Below are 17,266 nucleotides of genomic sequence, written 5' to 3' on the forward strand. Positions count from 1 at the left end.
GGATCGGACCTGCAGCCGGCGGGGGAACACCCCCCCCACGGCCGCCAGCGCGCATCTCCATCGCAGAGGTGTGCCTCAACCGGCTCTGGGAAGGCTGGGACGGCCCGTGGTGAGGGCGGGATTGGACCTGCATCCTTACACGTGCTTTGGATTCTCTGTCTCCCTCTCTCTCTGCCCCTCCTCTGCTCACTCTCTCTCTCTCAAAAAATAAACATTAAAAAATAGAAAAAAAATGATTCCATTTATAAGAACATCACAAAGAATAAAATACTTAGGAAGAAGTTTAAGAATTATAAATTTTATCCTCTGAAAAATAGAAAATATTGTTGAAAAATATTAAAGGAGATCTAAATAGATGGGAAAATTTCTCACGTTCATAGATGGAAAAGTCAGTACTGTGAAGATGACAATACTTCCTAAACTGATCAGCAGATTCAACTCAATCCCTACAAGAACCACAGCAGAATTCTTCATAGAAATTAACAAACTGGGGGCACCTGAGTGGCTCAGTCGACTGGGCATCCGATTCTGGCTCAAGTCATAATCTCACGATTCATCGGTTTGAGCCGTACATTAGGCTTCTGGCTGGTGGTGCATAGCCTGCTTGGGATTCTCTTTCTCTCTTTCTCTCTTTCTGCCCCTCCTTGGCTTGCACTTTCTCTCTCTCTCAAAATAAATAAATAAACAACAACAAAAAAAGAAAATCAACAAACTCATTCTAAAATCCATATGGAGTCACAAGAGATGCAGAAGAGCCAAATCAATTCTAAGTGAAGGAACCATCCTTCTGGATTTTAAAACTTATTATAAAGCCACAGTAATCAAGAAAGTGTGGTGTTAGCGCAGGAATAGGTATTTCAATCAATGGAAACTTCTTTCACATTCATTGTCTCAAAAAAATCATAAATACACATGGACACACACCTTGTGCACACTACATTCATTTCAGTGCCAACTGCAATCTGACACCTTATGAAGCCTCCCCTGACTTTACCAGGCAGAACTGTTCTTCTGGCTTCTGGATTCCATAGTATTTTGTACCTGCCATGTTATTGTAATTCCTGGTATCTGCTCATGGTAAGAGGACATGATTCCCTTACCTATTGGCCTGAAATGCTTGCCAAAAAAAGAGATCAATCTTGTTAAAGTTTTGAATGAGCAAGACAAAAATTTCTATATATCCTTTCCTTCAGGATGCTATATGAATGCAATAGATTTTTAAGGGCAGGGAAGGAGTGAAAAGAGAGCATGAAGGTTAAAAGGAAGAATGATTTAAAGACAGACACTAGGCAGATAATGAATGAAAGAAGCCCAAGAGGAAAATACTTTAAGAAGGCAAAACGATGAGAGGAAGAGAGAAGAGAGAGGGGGTTGAAGGCATGGAAGAAAACTCGTATTGAAGCAGGAAATGCAGAACAAGTTCAAAGGGAGCTCTCATGCTAAGAGCCTCTGAGTTGGTGCTGACCACCACTGCCCACTCCCTTAGATGCTCAGAGTGTCTGTCGATAGATTTCTTCTCTCTGGCTCTATGCCAGAGCATACCCTTGCCTGCCTTAGATCTTCGTGTTGAACAGAAGCATATTGGCCTAAATGGCAGGGGGGAGATTTGAAATTAAAGGAGGGAAAGGGACACCAAGGGAGGAGACTCCCCATTCCCAAAGGAGAAGAGGAAATAAACACCGTATGGAGCAAGGCCCAACCAAGATTCAGCTCTATATACGGAGGAAGCCTGAGCTGTGTGTGAACTGTTGAATTGAGAAACTGTGATTCTGAGAAGGAGGCCTCAGGGAGGTACGTCTGGATCACATATTTTCAGGATGGAGAGCGGGTAATTAATATGGAGGAATGTATGGGAAATGCATACAAGATACATAGACAGCTTTGTAGCAACAAAAGTGATGGGTGAAGGGGAAGAATGGAATAAGACACTGGAGTGAGTTTTATTCTGTGGAGTGAAGTGAGGAAGAGCAGTTTGAAGGGTCACTTTACATGTGAGGACACAAGACTGATGAACAAATGATCCTTGGCTTCTAAGGAGCATGCAAGAATCCTAAATCGCACACAGCTCTATCCTCAGACATTGAGAAATAAGGGGGGAAATGTTATTTTACTGCAGTTTTGGGGGTAGCTAATTTATAAAGGATAAAATTCCTGAATGGAGCAGTCAGGTAAAGGATTCAAAAACAAGTGGGGATATGGATTCACTGGAATAGAAGGAACACGTGTTTTGGTCATTTCCCCAAAGCAGAGAGAAGCAAGAATGAGAGGGCAAGAGAACTGGGCATACAAGTAGTAGTAGTAGTAGTAGTAGTAGTAGTAGTAGTAGTAGCAGTAGTAGTAGTAGTGTGTGTGTGTGTGTGTGTGTGAGAGAGAGAGAGAGAGAGAGAGAGAGAGAGAGAGAGAGAAAACTTTAAGTGGGGTTCTTGGGGATGCTGCCTAGTTTGGGAATGTGGGAACATCAGGGGTGAAACCCAAGTCCCGTGGATTAGTGATAGGGAGGTACTGTGAACAAAGGCTGCCTTGGGGGCTGACTATCTAGGAGGAGAACTGAAGCTGGAGAAGAAGAGTTTGCACAGGGGGCCGATGGGACCCGCGGAGGCAGGAGCAGTAGTGGAGGATGCATGTGGTGAGTGATGCTGTGGGAAGAATGTGAAGGGCAGAGACTACGGACAAGAAGAGGCTGTGAGAACAGAGGGTCTGGGATTACAAACCCATAATTTTTATGGCAGAAGTGTGTGTCCCTGACAGTGTGAACTTATACAGCTGTGTGAGTGGAACTCTACCCATTCTCTCATTTTTGAAAGCATTCACTATGCATCAACTGTATCCCAGACACCCGTGAATAAGCAGCCCCGACCCTGAAGGAGCTCACAATATATGAGGGCTAAAAATATTTCAGTGTGCTAAGTGGAAGGAGAGGTCCTTACAGGGGAGTGTAGGTGCACAGAGGAAGCACATAGCCCGGCCTTGAGGGATGAGGAAAGTCTTCCTGAATGAGAAGTATAAACTGGGTCAATAAAAGTGGGGTAGAGGAAGCAAAATGTAAATTCATAGGCATGCATTTGATCCAGTGTTAGTAGAGCATGTGGGCAATGTATTTGTGAGAATTGTTCAGGCAGAGGGAAATGAGTATCTGTAATCAAGTAAGTACCATGCTCAAAATTATCTTTAGGAAACATAGCTTATGGATGGGGTCTGGTTTAGAGACTGGAAGAACTGCAGAGTAGTTGAGGGGAGGAAGTGGATAAATGGATCTGAAGCCTGGAAAATAATATAGACAGCAAATACAGATTTGGGAGGTACTAGCACAGGTAAGCTAAATGAAGCTAAGGCAATGGACCAGACTGGTCAGCACAAGTGGGCATAAAGGAGAGGTACGAGACACCTGAGAGCAAATGCCACCAGTAAACCATCCTGTTGGGGCAGAGTCGCCCTTAATGTGGACTGGAAAGGAATCCAGGAGACTGGAGAAGAACCAGTGGAGGGTAGAGACATCAAAGCCTAAGAGATGTATATGGAAGGACTGGCTTTGAATGTTTATTTATTTCTGAGAGACAGAGAGAGACAGAGTGTGAGAAGACGAGGGGTAGAGAGAGAGGGAGACACAGAATCCAAAGCAGGGTCCAGGCTCTGAGCTGTCAGCACAGAGCCCAACACGGGGCTTGAACTCGTGAACTGTTGCATCTTATTCACTAGTGTCTGGGATAGAGTTGATACATAGTGAATGCTAACAAAAATGGGAGAATAGGAAGGTTTCCATTCACACTCACACCTGAGCCAAGGTCAGATGCTTAAACGATTGAGCCACCAGCCATCTCTGGAAGGACTGACTTTGAAGAAAGGAAGAAAGATAGAACAGTAAGTAGTGGACATAATAAGCTATTTTTACGACAGCTGTTGTGATTTTGTTTGTTTGTTTTCAGGGTTATAAAGATTTGAATGTCTATAAATATAAAAGATCTAAGAAGGAAGATCGAAGAATTTAGGAGAAACCGGAGATATAGAAAAGAGGGGATAATTGGCAGAACAAAGTCCCTGAGGAGGTAGGAAAAAGGGGATTCAGAGGATAGGTGGGGAAATTATTCTTTTAGACATACATGCATACATCCTGACACGCATATGCACATATGTATACACATGCACATGTGCAAGTATACATGTGTGTGTGTTTATCTAGCTGGTTTTAAAAATAACTTAAGACCACACACAAAAATGTATCTATGGAAGGTGATAAGTAATAAGTACATTAACTTGATTGTGGCAAAAATTTCACAATGTACATGTCATTCTAAATCACCACATTTTACACCTTAAATGTATAGAATTTTTTATTCGCCTATTATTCAAATAAATTAAATTTTGAAAAGTAAAGATTTTTTTTATTTTTATTTTTTTTTTAATTTTTTAATGTTTTATTTATTTCTGATACAGAGAGAGACAGAGCATGAGAGGGGGAGGGGCAGAGAGAGAAGGAGACACAGAACCGGAAGCAGGCTCCAGGCTCTGAGCTAGCTGTCAGCACAGAGCCTGACGCGGGGCTCGAACCCACAAACGTGAGATCTGACCTGAGCCGAAGTCGGAGGCTTAACTGACTGAGCCACCCAGGCACCCCTAAAGATTTATTTTGAGAAAGCTGATATCTTAACAATCCTTGGGGCCCTCAGACTTGTCTACATGGTATACATCTCCATCTTTTTATGCTCTAAAAACAATCTCAGCAGTACTTTGCAGTTCTCAGTGTAGAAGCTTTGCAAATTTCAGTTATATTTTTAAGCATGTGATTTGTTAACATACATTTTGTATGCTTTTCAAAAAAAATTTTTAAATGTTTATTTATTTTTGAGACAGAGAGAGACAGAATTTGAGGCAGAAAGGGGCAGAGAGAGAGGGAGACAAAGAATCCAAAGCAGGTTCCAGGCTCTGAGCTGTCAGCACAGAGCCCGACACAGGGCTCAAACCCATGAACTGTGAAGTCATGTCCTGAGCCAAAGTCAGATGCTTAACTGACTGAGCCACCCAGGTGCCTTGTGTGTGCTTTTCTGTCTGTATTGTAATGGAACTTTTAAAATTCAATTTTCCTATTGTTTGCTATCAGTACAGAAAATCACAATTGACATGTATTGTCTCTAAATAAATCAGTAAAATAATTTGAAGAAACTTTTTTATACCTAGGTAGAGTAAACTATATTCCAGCTCTAACAATGGAATCAGTGAAGCACAGGATAAACCGATTTCTCTAAAACTGGAGGAAATGAGAGGAGAATGGGTGCAGATATAGATAAGTCTAAAAGAATAGAATAATTATACGAGGGGTTGGCTCTGACAAAGTTGAGGTATGGGTTTTACAAGAGGAAAGTTCAGTTGGTAAAATAATAGGAATTTGGGCAGTGGTAAAACTTGTAGGTTTGTTGTGAGAAGAATTGGATAGGATTGAGGGGTTAAGTGGCCTAATTTTTAGTAAAGACTATTTGGACGGTCATGTCATTTTCTTCACCTCCTGACTGTGTGAGCTGAGGGTCACATGGGTTAGATGTAGCGGAAGTCTGAGCACTTCCATGGAGAATGCTGCAGAAACCAGAAACTGAGAAACTGTTGATCCTGGCAGAAGGAATGGGCATGTGGACTAGATACAGAAGAAAGGGGAAAGGTCTTCTTATAAGTGGCTCAAAAACTTTAGCACAAGTCAGAGTCACCTGGTGGCCTTGCTAGAAAATAGATTGCTGCCTCAAAGCCCAGGTTCTGACTCATGAGATTTGTGGTAGGGTTCAAGAATCAGCAAGTTCCCTGCTGCTGCTGCTGCTGCTGATCTGAGAACCTCTCCTTCTGAAGTATGGCTCTCCACCTTCCTTCTTGCTCCTGGTGACTGCATCACACTTCAGAGCCAAATGGGTGACTCAGGAGGCATCCCACAGTTTAGTAAATATTCTAAAGACAAAATTTCATGTGATATGCCAACAGGACAACAATCATGCTCATTTAAAAGATCAGAAAACTGTTTCTTAGAAAAGACAGTGAGGTGTCTGAAATTGCCCAGTGTAATTGACAGAGCAGATCTCTGGCCCACGTAATGTCTAGTGTCCTTTGTAAATGCCACAGCTGCCTTCACTGCCTCTGTACTTATCGGGGCACCAGTGATGGGGGGAAAGAGATACAGTGGCTGCAGTGCCCACTGCCCCCAATCCTACTCTTCCACATGGTCTTCTAAGAGGTAACTGTTCCTTGGTGAGGGACTGTGGCCCTTCTGTGCAGAGCCTGGGGCTTTTGCAGTGCGCATTACAGTTCACATACCTGAAGAGATTGTAGAGATTGTTTTTGGTGTTCTCCCTATTCCTGTTCTTTTTAGAACCTGTGGCACTGTGCTGAGTCTGGCAAGGTTTTTGAGCTTGTGTGTGTAGACCCTGTAGTTGTTTGCGAGACTTTCTGTTCACTCTGCTAGTGTATACAAAGTCTGAAGCTATGTTTCCCCTCTGGCACAGGCGAGGGCTCTGAAGAAAATCATGGCCCTTTCATCTGCTAGCGGCACGGCCACCATGAATGACTCTGACACTCGCACAGCAGGCTGCCTCCTCACCGGCATCCCTGGGCTGGAGTACCTGCACATCTGGCTCTCTGTCCCCTTCTGCACCATGTATGTAGCCGCCCTGGCAGGCAACGGCATTTTAATTTGCATCATCCTCTCACAGCCAAGCCTGCACGAGCCCATGTACATTTTCCTGTCCATGCTGGCCAGCGCAGATATCTTGCTCTCCACTTCCACGATGCCCAAAGCACTGGCCAACTTCTGGCTAGGTTCCAGCCACATTTCCTTTGACGGCTGCCTCACCCAAATGTTCTTCATCCACTTCCTCTTCGTGGCCGACTCTGCAGTCCTGCTGGCCATGGCCTTTGACCGCTTTGTGGCCATCTGCTCCCCTCTGCGATATGCCACAGTCCTCACAAGCACCGTCATTGGCAAGATCGTCGCTGCCACCCTGACCCGCAGCTTCATCATCATGTTTCCATCCATCTTTCTTCTCAAGCGCCTGCACTATTGCCGGGTCAACATCATTGCACACACGTTTTGTGAGCACATGGGCATCGCCCGTCTGTCTTGCTCTGATATCTCCATCAATGTCTGGTACGGATTGGCAGCTGCTCTGCTCTCCACAGGCCTGGACATCATCCTTATTGCGGTTTCCTATATTCACATCCTCCGAGCTGTCTTCCGCCTCCCTTCTCGAAATGCCCGGTCCAAGGCCCTGAGCACGTGTGGCTCACACGTCTGTGTCATCCTCCTCTTTTGCATCCCTGCCCTTTTCTCTGTTTTTGCATACAGGTTCGGTGGGAGACACATCCCACACTGTGTCCACATCCTCCTGGCCAACCTCTATGTGGTCATCCCGCCTATGCTCAATCCCATTACTTATGGAGTGAGGACCAAGCAGATTGGGGAAGGGGCTGAACAGATGTTTTCACATCTTGTCAAGGAATATAAATAAATGTTCTCAACTCGACCTCAACTTAATCTACTTCTGTATCTATTAATTGACCCATGTTCACCCTAACCTTGTCTCTACATTTTCCAATTATCGCCGTGCTATTATCATCTATGTCCCAATTAATTTCCATACGTGCTCCACTCAAACCCATCTTTGATTTATTTTCTTAGAAATCTTTACAGTACCCTACCATCTTGAAGATATTATTCAATATCTTCTGATCCACCGCAATCTTAAGAAAAATGAATTAGGGTAAAGGTGGTAAGTTATCTGGAATTTGCCATCCAAGTTGGACTTTTCTTAGTGTCCACTTGCATTTTCTCCTTAATGTGCAGGGAAATATGTATTTTATATTCCATAATACATATTTTATAACACATACAATATGTATAGATATATATTATATAGTATATATATTATAAAAGTGCTTGGTATATAATAAATGCTTACAAATGATAGCTTTATTTGTATTGTTGCTTTAACTATTATTAATAGTTCATTCAACTCAATTAATAGCTCATTACCTCATAATTAATAAAAAGTTGTCCTGAGACCCAAGGAGACTGCAAAATCATACATAAATTTTATTTCTACATAAAGTTCTAAGAAAGAGAAAGCAAGATTTTAAAAAATTAATCTAATATTTATACCAAATATAATGTTAAGTATCAAAATTAAATACCTTTAGACATTGTTGTAAACATTGCTTTAATTATACCTGCTACAGGAGCACCTGGGTGGCTCAGTCACTTGAACATACAACTTTTGATTTCGGCTCAGGTCATGATTCCAGGGTTGTGGGACTAAGTCCTGCATAAGGCTTCACATGGAGCCTGCTTGAGATTCTCTCTCCCCCCATCCTCTCCTCCACTTGTGCACATGCTTGCACTCTCTCTCCCTAAAATAAAAATAAAAATAAATAAGTACACCTACTACAAAACACATATACTTTGTCACTGTTTTACAGAAACACCAAGTTCATCTTCTCCTCAGGCCCTGGTACCTGTCAGTCTATTGCCAGAAACAATCTCTTCCTGTATCCTTTTAATTTTTGAAAGAAAGAGAGAGCACCTATGCACGGCAAGTAGGGGAGGGGGATTGGGAGAGGGAGGGAGAGAATCTTCAGCAGGCTCAATGCTCAGTGCAGAGCCCCACATGGGGCTCTATCCCATGACCATGAGATCAGGATCTAAAGCCGAAATCAAGAGTCAAATGCTTAACCAACTGAGCCATTCAGGTGACTCACCCTCTACTTATATTTTTACATTACTCACTCTCTCCTTTCATTCAGTTTTCTGTTTATATGTCTCCTCCACAGAGACATCACTATGATCTTCCAATAAAAAATACCTCCCCTTTTTATTTCATGGCAAAAATACAAAATCAAAACCAAAGAAAACACCATCAGCAAAGTCAAAAGTCAATGTCAAACTAGGAAGAAGCATTTTCAAATTATATTACAGATGAATGGTTAATTTTTCCTAATACACAAGAAGCCCATAAAATGTAGGGAGAAAAATGATTGAGAGTCTGATGAAAGAGGAAAAACTCAATTGGAATATGCTTAACTATTAACAAGAGAAAATGAAATTAAGAATATACCATAACTACGATTTCTCATCTATCAGATAGGCAATAATTAAAAGGATCAACATTATGTTGGCAAAGAATTAAAGAAACAAGCTCTTTCATACATTGCTCATGAATATAAAATACGACAGGATTTTTGTGGAATTTGGAAATACCTCGACAAAATTCTCACACATTTATTCTTTGATCCAGCAACCACAAAGGAAATTGCTTTCCAGACATACCTTCAAAGATACAACACATGTGCACCGGGTTAGTAATTATGGCAAAGTTTTTATAATATTAAAGTATTGGAAAAACTTAAACAGTGTCTGAATCCCTGGGCCGCAACTCCATATGCTTATGCTTACTAGGAGTGGAAACTTCCCCAAGTTCCACAAAGGCTTTGAAGCCACACAGACTTGACTTAGAGAAAGTCACCATATTCAGGACATACCATCCATTTGTCACTAGGCAATATGGAACCTCTTTAAACCTCTTTTCCTTCTCTGTAAAAAAAGTAGTAACACCCATTGCAAAGTTGTTTTGATTATTAAAAAGATTAGCCTGACATAACAAAATAAATGGTGTTTTAATAGATATTTTGTTGCTGCCAAATTTGTCACTATTATACATTTTTTAATATTTATTTTTTGCGGGGGGGAGGGTAGAGATGAAAGGACATAAATTCCAAAACGGGCTCTGTGATGACAGGGCACCTGGGTGGCTCAGTTGGTTAAGCATTCAACTTCAGCTTAGGTCCTTGAAGTATCAAGAATCATGATAAGAGAATTATGGAGAGAGACAGATACAGAGACAGAGACAAAGAGCCAGGAGCAAGACCATAAAAGTAAAGAGAGTATTCCAAGAAGTTGAGTTTTTCTGATAGCTGACTGTAAGTCCCAGATTGTCCAATGAAGGATTTCAAAATCTGGAGAGGGGTGGTACATGGAATCAAAACCAGGGATCCGGTCCTTATGGAGATGAGAGTCTGAGCAATGACCTCAAGTCATGAGCGTCTCGAATGTGACAAAACAGGGATAAAATGCATAGTGACATTGTGCGTAACGGTCTCAAAGCAGTGAGCGATGGTAAGCATGCTGAGGAGGGAGGTATGATAGAGAACTCATTGTCTGCTTGGTGGGGGAAGGGCTGGCCTTCCCTGAAGCAGAGGGTTGCTCCTTTGATTCTGGGGCATCTCTCCAACATTCTATGCTCCTTTTGGACAAGATGGACTTCACCTATTCTCCACAGGCCAGTCGAGTTCTCCCAGGCTTTTCTCTGTCTTAAATGCACAATGATGGACTCTGGGACTTTCTAGGTGCTTACAAAAATACTTGGATCCTAAAAACAATTGACTTCATGATAAGGGGGGAGGGTAAGCTGTAAAACCAAACTTAATCAATACTTAACTATTAACCATACTGTTACGGTTCAATTCAACTCTCCTGGTTAATTATTTTGAACATATGGGATGTGGGCATGTTTTTCGTTGTTTTAAATCAGGAAGAAAGAATAAACATCCCTCAGGCCAAGGCCTCAATATCGCCATCTACTGGCCTCTGGTAATATCCAAGCCCTTAGTATTTGCTGTTCTTCAGGATCCTATCACAGTCCTTCCTTGCTTGGGATACACATTCCTTCTCCTTTCAGTTTTCTGATTGGTGTTACAGCATTCCTGGCAAAACCACAGACTGAGGATGACTGGATGTACTTTGAATTCCTCCCTATAGCAGGCTTTTCTTGCTCCTCCCATCCCTTCAAGGCACTGCCTCATTCCATTCTTTTCTCTTTTACCCCTCCCCCCCCCCCAGAACTTTCCCTAGCTTCCTGTCCTGATCTCTATATGCAGGTATAGGTGAGTCAAGCCACGAGTCCTTCAATCTTCCTACAGAGTTCCACTTCCCCTGCCAGACTTCAGCAGTGGGCTGGTGTCAAGTGCAGAATTGTAGGAATTTTGCAAGTTTAAAGTGTGACCCAAGCTTGGTGACAGAGCTCAGAAAAGCTGATCTTGGTCCATGAAGTAGCTGTGTGAAGGCTATTGTCCAGCAGATCCTGATACAGAAAGCTAAGTGGAATGGAAGAGGCAGGCTTGAAGCCCTAAATAAAGGGATGGAGCCACCAGATAAGAGATATTGAGAAGCCCACAGCCCACTCTTCTCTTTCTTTTTCTGCTTTAGGAAGTAAGTGCAATTTCTTCCTTCCTTCCTTCCTTCCTTCCTTCCTTCCTTCCTTCCTTCCCTCTTCACTCTCTCCCTCCTTCCTATTTTCTTCCTCTCCTTCCTCTCCTTCTTCTTTCTTTTCTTTCATTCAATTTACCTAAGAGCTTTATGAAATATAATTCACATGCCACACAATTCACTTATTTTGGGTGTATAATTCAGTATCTCTTATTGTATTCACAAAGCTGTGCCGCTATCACCACAACCGATTTTAGAGCATCCGCCTCCCCCCTCAACAAAACCAGTGTCCCTTTTCCTCCCATCCCACATCCCAGCCCTAGGCAACCACTAACCTACTTTCTCTCTTTGCAGATTTATCAATTCTGGACTTTTCACATAAATGGAATCATACAGTATGTGATCCTATCTCACTAGTTTCTTTCCCTTAGCATGCTGTTTCCAAAGTTCATCCATGTTGTTGCCTATATCAGTACTTCATGCCTTTTGATGGCTAAATAATGTGCCACTGTATGAGTATACTATATTTGTAGTACTTGTTTATTGATTTATAAATTAATGGGTGTTCGGATTGTTTCTACTTTTTGTGTTTTTTTAAATTTGTTTTTAACATTTCTTCATTTTTGAGACAGAGAGAGACAGAACATGAGTGGGGGAGCACCAGAGAGAGAGGGAGACACAGAATCCGAAGCCCAATCTGAATCCAAGCTGTCAGCACAGAGCCTGACGCAGGGCTCACACCCCTGAACTTCAAGATTGCAACCTGAGTCGAAGTGAGACGCTTAACCGACTGAGCCACTCAGGTGCCCTGGATTGTTTCTACTTTTGGGTTGTTATGAATAATGCTGCTATGAACATTAGATATAAGCATTTGTGTGGAATTATGTTTTCATTTATCTTAAGTATATACCTAAAAGATTGTTAAGTCATAGGGTAACTATATTTATCCTTTTGAGGAACTTCCAGGCTGCTTTCCAAGTGACTATGCCAGTCAGGTTTTCCTCTTGCAGTGTATGATGGTCCCAATTTCTTCACAGAAATTTCCTTCCTTCCTTCCTATTTATCTTTTCAAGTATACTTCTCTAAGTGGTGTGAAATGGTATCTTATTGCAGTTTTGAATTGTATGTCCTTAATGGTTAATAGTGGCAAGTGTTGTTTCTTATAAGTTCCCAGCTAGCTTTCATTTATACTCCAGGGAACGGGACTACAATGTTAGAAAGATTAACGAATAAAATATGTTAAAATAAATCCAATTCATTTAGGATAGTAGATGCTTTAGACTTCAGTTCTACTTTTCGTAGAGCTCATGTTCAGTCCTCATCTCTTAAATGAGATTATAATCTTTTGCCCATTTTATTTCCCTGAGTTGTCATGAATATTGAATAATGGCATGGAAGTATTTGGTGGAGTGAAATGTACTATACAAACATGGAGGAAGGAAAATGTCAAGAGAGTTTGCTAACAAAAGAAGCCTTTCCAGCTAGATCAGAACAGATATTTGTACAGCAAAAACAGTATTCTGGGCCTATTCAGTGTGGTGTAGACCTGTGGTGTAGAAATCGCCATATTCCTGTGCTTGTTCCAAGTTAATTTCTAGGTCTCTGCTTGAGATGCTAAGGGAGAGGTCGTGGTTGATTGCCTAAGAAAGAAGATAGCTCTTGCTCCCAGTCTCTTCCCTACCTAAGTCTCTTTCTCCACTATTTCCCTATGTCAGACACAGAGATAACTGATGGACTCCACTAGAAGATCATTAAGCCTGTCCCAGTTTTGCTTCTTAAAGTCTCTAGATACAAGGGTAGAACATCTTGCTGACATGGAATTCAGCTCTCAGGGTTCTACAGTTGCCTTGGGTCTTTTCCATAGTCCAGAGGAACATAGAATCTTTGCCTCCTGAACTGAAGTCAAAGCTTCATAGAGGATAAATTGCCCTATCATTTGAGTGAGTAAGGAAAGAGCTAAACTCAGAGAAGGATCATTTAACACAAGTGACCTCAACCCCACAGGAGAGACTTTTACAGTGAGCATGGAAACTAAACACTGAAAAACTCTAGAAATTCCACCATCTGAGGGCAAGACAGCTTCTTCCCTCCACAACAGTGGAGAGCTGAAGGTATAATGCTGCAAGTCCCAGAATTGTTTCAGAATTTGAAGAGGTTAAAGAGCACCCCCACAATTAGATCAATAGGAAGAGTGTGGCTCAGACCAATAATGAAGTCTGTAATAATAAAAGTCATGTAAGACACAGGAAGCTGGGAGAATTACTTATCCTGAGACTCCTTTTACTGTACATTCCCCACTGACTTTGAGATCTTGCCAAATTCTCCTACCACAGACATCTGTCTATTCCTGTTGATCATGACTCCTTAATACCCAGATCAGTGGCCCGTATCTGTTAACTACTCAAGATCCCATCTTCTATGCCCTGTGATTCTCACAAGGGCTCATACCCACACTTCACAAGATGAAGTACTAACAGCCTATACCCCAACTCCGTCCATGTCCATGTATTCCTTTCTAGGAATTTGTACCTCCTCCTGTGAGAGAAAAGAAAGACTGGGTAAGTCCAGAAATCACAGAACACACCCTGTTTTAGAAAGGTTAATACTGAGGTCAGAAAAGCAAGACCCAGGCAGACTATTCTAGAAACCCAACAGGGGACATGAAAAATGCAAAAATGACATTTCTAGTTTCTAGAGCCTGTGATACTATTGGGAGGCAAAGAGGAGTCTAATTTACTTTCTTTAGATGATCCCTGAAAAGGAAGTCATGCCCTGCTTTCCTTCCCCCCTCCTTCCTTTCTACCTTCCTTCCACAAGCCAACTCTGAATAATTAATATGTTCTGTATATTAGATATTCACATAAGAATACAGAGATGATCCCTTATCCTAGAGTTCAGTGTATTTTTCTTCAGCCACTTGTTTCCTATCATTCATACATACGTCTCAGAGATCTCAATGAATCCTCTAACTTTAACCCCCACATATTATGTTGGCTCACAAATCTATACTGTCTAGTGGCTAGGTACTTGGAAATGAGAATGTATTTAATCTCATCTGAATGATATCTAGGTAATGCAAACTGGATTTAAAGCAACAAAAACATGCTTTTTTTTTCCCCATCTTGGTGTAGATCCTCACCATCCTCCCAATCATTCAGATTCCTCCTTCTCCTCTTTCCAATATGTTGCTGTCACAGTGCCTAATCTTTCCAGCTCGGCAGTTTGTATTATCAGTTCTTTCCTATTTTCAATATATTGCCGTATTTAGTTTCTTCTGGTCTGTTTCAATCATCTGTAAGTTGACCTCCCTGGTTTCAGCACTGTGTTCCTCCTAGCTGCCACCTATCCAGACACCTAAAAGATGTACCCAAAATACAAATAATTGCACTTTCCACTGCCTATACGATAATAAAAATCAAACCCCATAGAAGATATTTATTGAATGGAAAGTAAACTAGCAGACACATTACAGGACCATGCCTATTCAGTACCTAATATGCCAGTTAACTTTTGGCAAACATATGTAAGTTGAGTTTCTCAGAGTTCTTGGTAAAGCAGATTTCTATCTTTTGTTATGTTTTCTGTGATAAGCTGAATTTCAGGAGCAAAAACTGAGTCTTTAAAGGCCTATGAAGAGTGAGGGTGGTGGATTGGGCTTGCATGAAATTGGGTTTCAACATTTCAGGGAAATAAGAGTCAAGCAAATAAGAGATATCAAGAAAAACTTGGAAAGAGAATGTGAACTGATTCGAAAAATGAAAAGATATTTTAAAAACAGCAAAACAGTGTGATGGTTGACTTGGAATTTTGGAATGGCTAATCTCAGGAGAAATACAAGTCATAGAAAAAATGCAAGTTGTATTAATGGAATCAATTACCTACCATTTGATTTTTTGAGGTGTTGGTTTATCTTCCTGTTTTAAAAAGCCTTTGATGAAATGAGTTTTGAGCTAATTCCTGTGCTAGATATCATTCTTCCCTGCATCTTTCCTAGACTTCTCCTTTAAAAGAGGCTTCTCCTTTAAAAAAAATTTTAGGGGTGCATGGGTGGCTCAGTCAGTTAAGTGTCAGACTCTTGGTTTTGGTCTGGGGTTCACAGGTTCAAGCCCCACATCAGGCTCTGTGCTGACAGTTCAGAGCCTGGAATCTGCTATATGGATTCTGTCTCCCTCTCTCTCTGCCCCTTGCCCAATCATTCTGTTTCTCTCCCTCTCAAAAATAAATAAAACATTAAAAAAATTTTTTTTAGTCCTGGGTGGCTCAGAAAGTTAAGTGTTTGTCTTCTGCTCAAGTCATGATCTCGCAGATCATGGATTTGGGCCCCACATTGGGCTTTGTGCTGATGATGTAGAGCCTGATTGTGATTCTCTCTCCCCTCTCTCTCTGTCCCTCCCCTTCTTGCAAAATAAATAAACTTTAAAAAGTTTTTGATTATTGAAGTATAGTTGACATACAGTGTCATATTAGTTTGAGATGTACAGCATAGTGATTTGACAATTCTCTACATTGCTCGGTGCTCACCACAGTAAGTGCAGTCACCATCTGTCATCATGCCAAGTTATTACATATTATTGACCATATATTCCCTGTACTATACTTGTTCATCTCTGTGACATTTATTTTGTAACTGGAAGTATTTATACCTCTTAATTCCCTTTATCTATTTTGTCCCACCCCAGGCCTTCTTTTTTTTCTTGTTTTCTTTTTTTTTTTTAACATTTATTCATTTTTGATAGAGAGAGAGACAGAGTATGAGCAAGGGAGGAGCAGTGAGGCACAGAATCCGAAGCAGGCTCCAGGCTCTGAGCTGTCAGTATAGAGCCCGACAAAGGGCTCGAACTCACAAACCATGAGATCATGACCTGAGACAAAGTTGGCCGCTTAGCTGACTGAGCCACCCAGACACCCCGTAGGCCTTCTTTAACATCAGGGCTCCCTTGAGCTTTCTCCTTGGCCTTTTGCTCTGTTTCTTCAGGGTGCTCTCCCTGGAAAGACGTTCTTTCAGTGTGCTCCCTTGAATATCACTTCACATTTCTCTTCTTCTTACTTGTATTCTTCATCTCTTAACCCACCTCTTCTTCTTCATGTCCTTCATTAAGATGTGAGAGGAAGAAATGTGGATATACATCTAGAGTTATTTATCCTTACTCCCCACCGACACATTACCACCAGCTCCCAAGGAGAGAAAACCAGCTATTTCCCAGATCCATTCTCTTTCATCTAAACTCAATAAGCGCATTTTCCTCTGCACTAAAGCAATAGCTAGACATTTACTCTCCCTAGATTTAGGCATTTGTTACCTCTAGACCTCCTTACCCTGCTCACTGCTGCCAGGTGATCTTTTCATACATGACATTTATAAATTCAGAACATGTCATTTCCTCCCTATCTCCTACCATTATACACACACACACACACACACCTTATTAAAACTCTTTAGTGGCTTGCCAACAATGTTAAGATAATTCAGTGGGGAAAGAATATGGTCCTGGGGCAACTAGATATCTACAAGCAAAAGAAGAAAATTGGACCTCTATCTCACACAATAAAAATTAACTCAGAATAGATTATAAACCTAAATATAAGAGCTAAATTATAAAAATTAAAAATTTTTAAATGTTATTTTTATTTTATATTTGAGAGAGAGAGACAGACAGACAGAGTGCAAACAGCGGAGGGGTAGACAGATGGAACCAGAATCTGAAGCAGGCTCCAGGCTCAGAGTTGTCAGCACAGAGTCCGATGCAGGGCTCCAGTTCACGAGCAGTGAGATCATGACCTGAGCTGAAGTCGGACGTTTAACTAATTGAGCCACTCAGGCACCCCTAAATTATAAAAATTTAAAAAGTATATAGGAATAATTCTTCATGACCTTGCATTAGGTAATGCCTTCACAGTTATGACAAAAGTATAAGTGATAAAAAAGGAGTTTCATCAAAATTCAAAACTTGTTCTTGTAACGAATGCAATCATGAAAATGAAGAGACCATCTGGGAAATAATAGGTACAAATCATAGAATTCATAAAGGATTTGTATCT

General features: G+C 41.3%; 1 protein-coding gene across 1 annotated transcript; it reads left to right on the top strand.

Moving 5' to 3' along the window:
* The first annotated feature begins 6,473 nt into the window (after positions 1-6,473).
* On the top strand, positions 6,474-7,478 carry LOC115307025 (olfactory receptor 52B6-like). The gene has a single exon (XM_029957647.1). The coding sequence runs from the start codon at positions 6,498-6,500 to the stop codon at positions 7,476-7,478; it is 981 nt and encodes a 326-aa protein (XP_029813507.1). The 5' UTR covers positions 6,474-6,497.
* The last annotated feature ends 9,788 nt before the right edge of the window (positions 7,479-17,266 follow it).

The sequence above is a fragment of the Suricata suricatta genome, chromosome 11 (genome assembly GCF_006229205.1).
Source record: "Suricata suricatta isolate VVHF042 chromosome 11, meerkat_22Aug2017_6uvM2_HiC, whole genome shotgun sequence".
NCBI classification, from domain to species: domain Eukaryota; kingdom Metazoa; phylum Chordata; class Mammalia; order Carnivora; family Herpestidae; genus Suricata; species Suricata suricatta.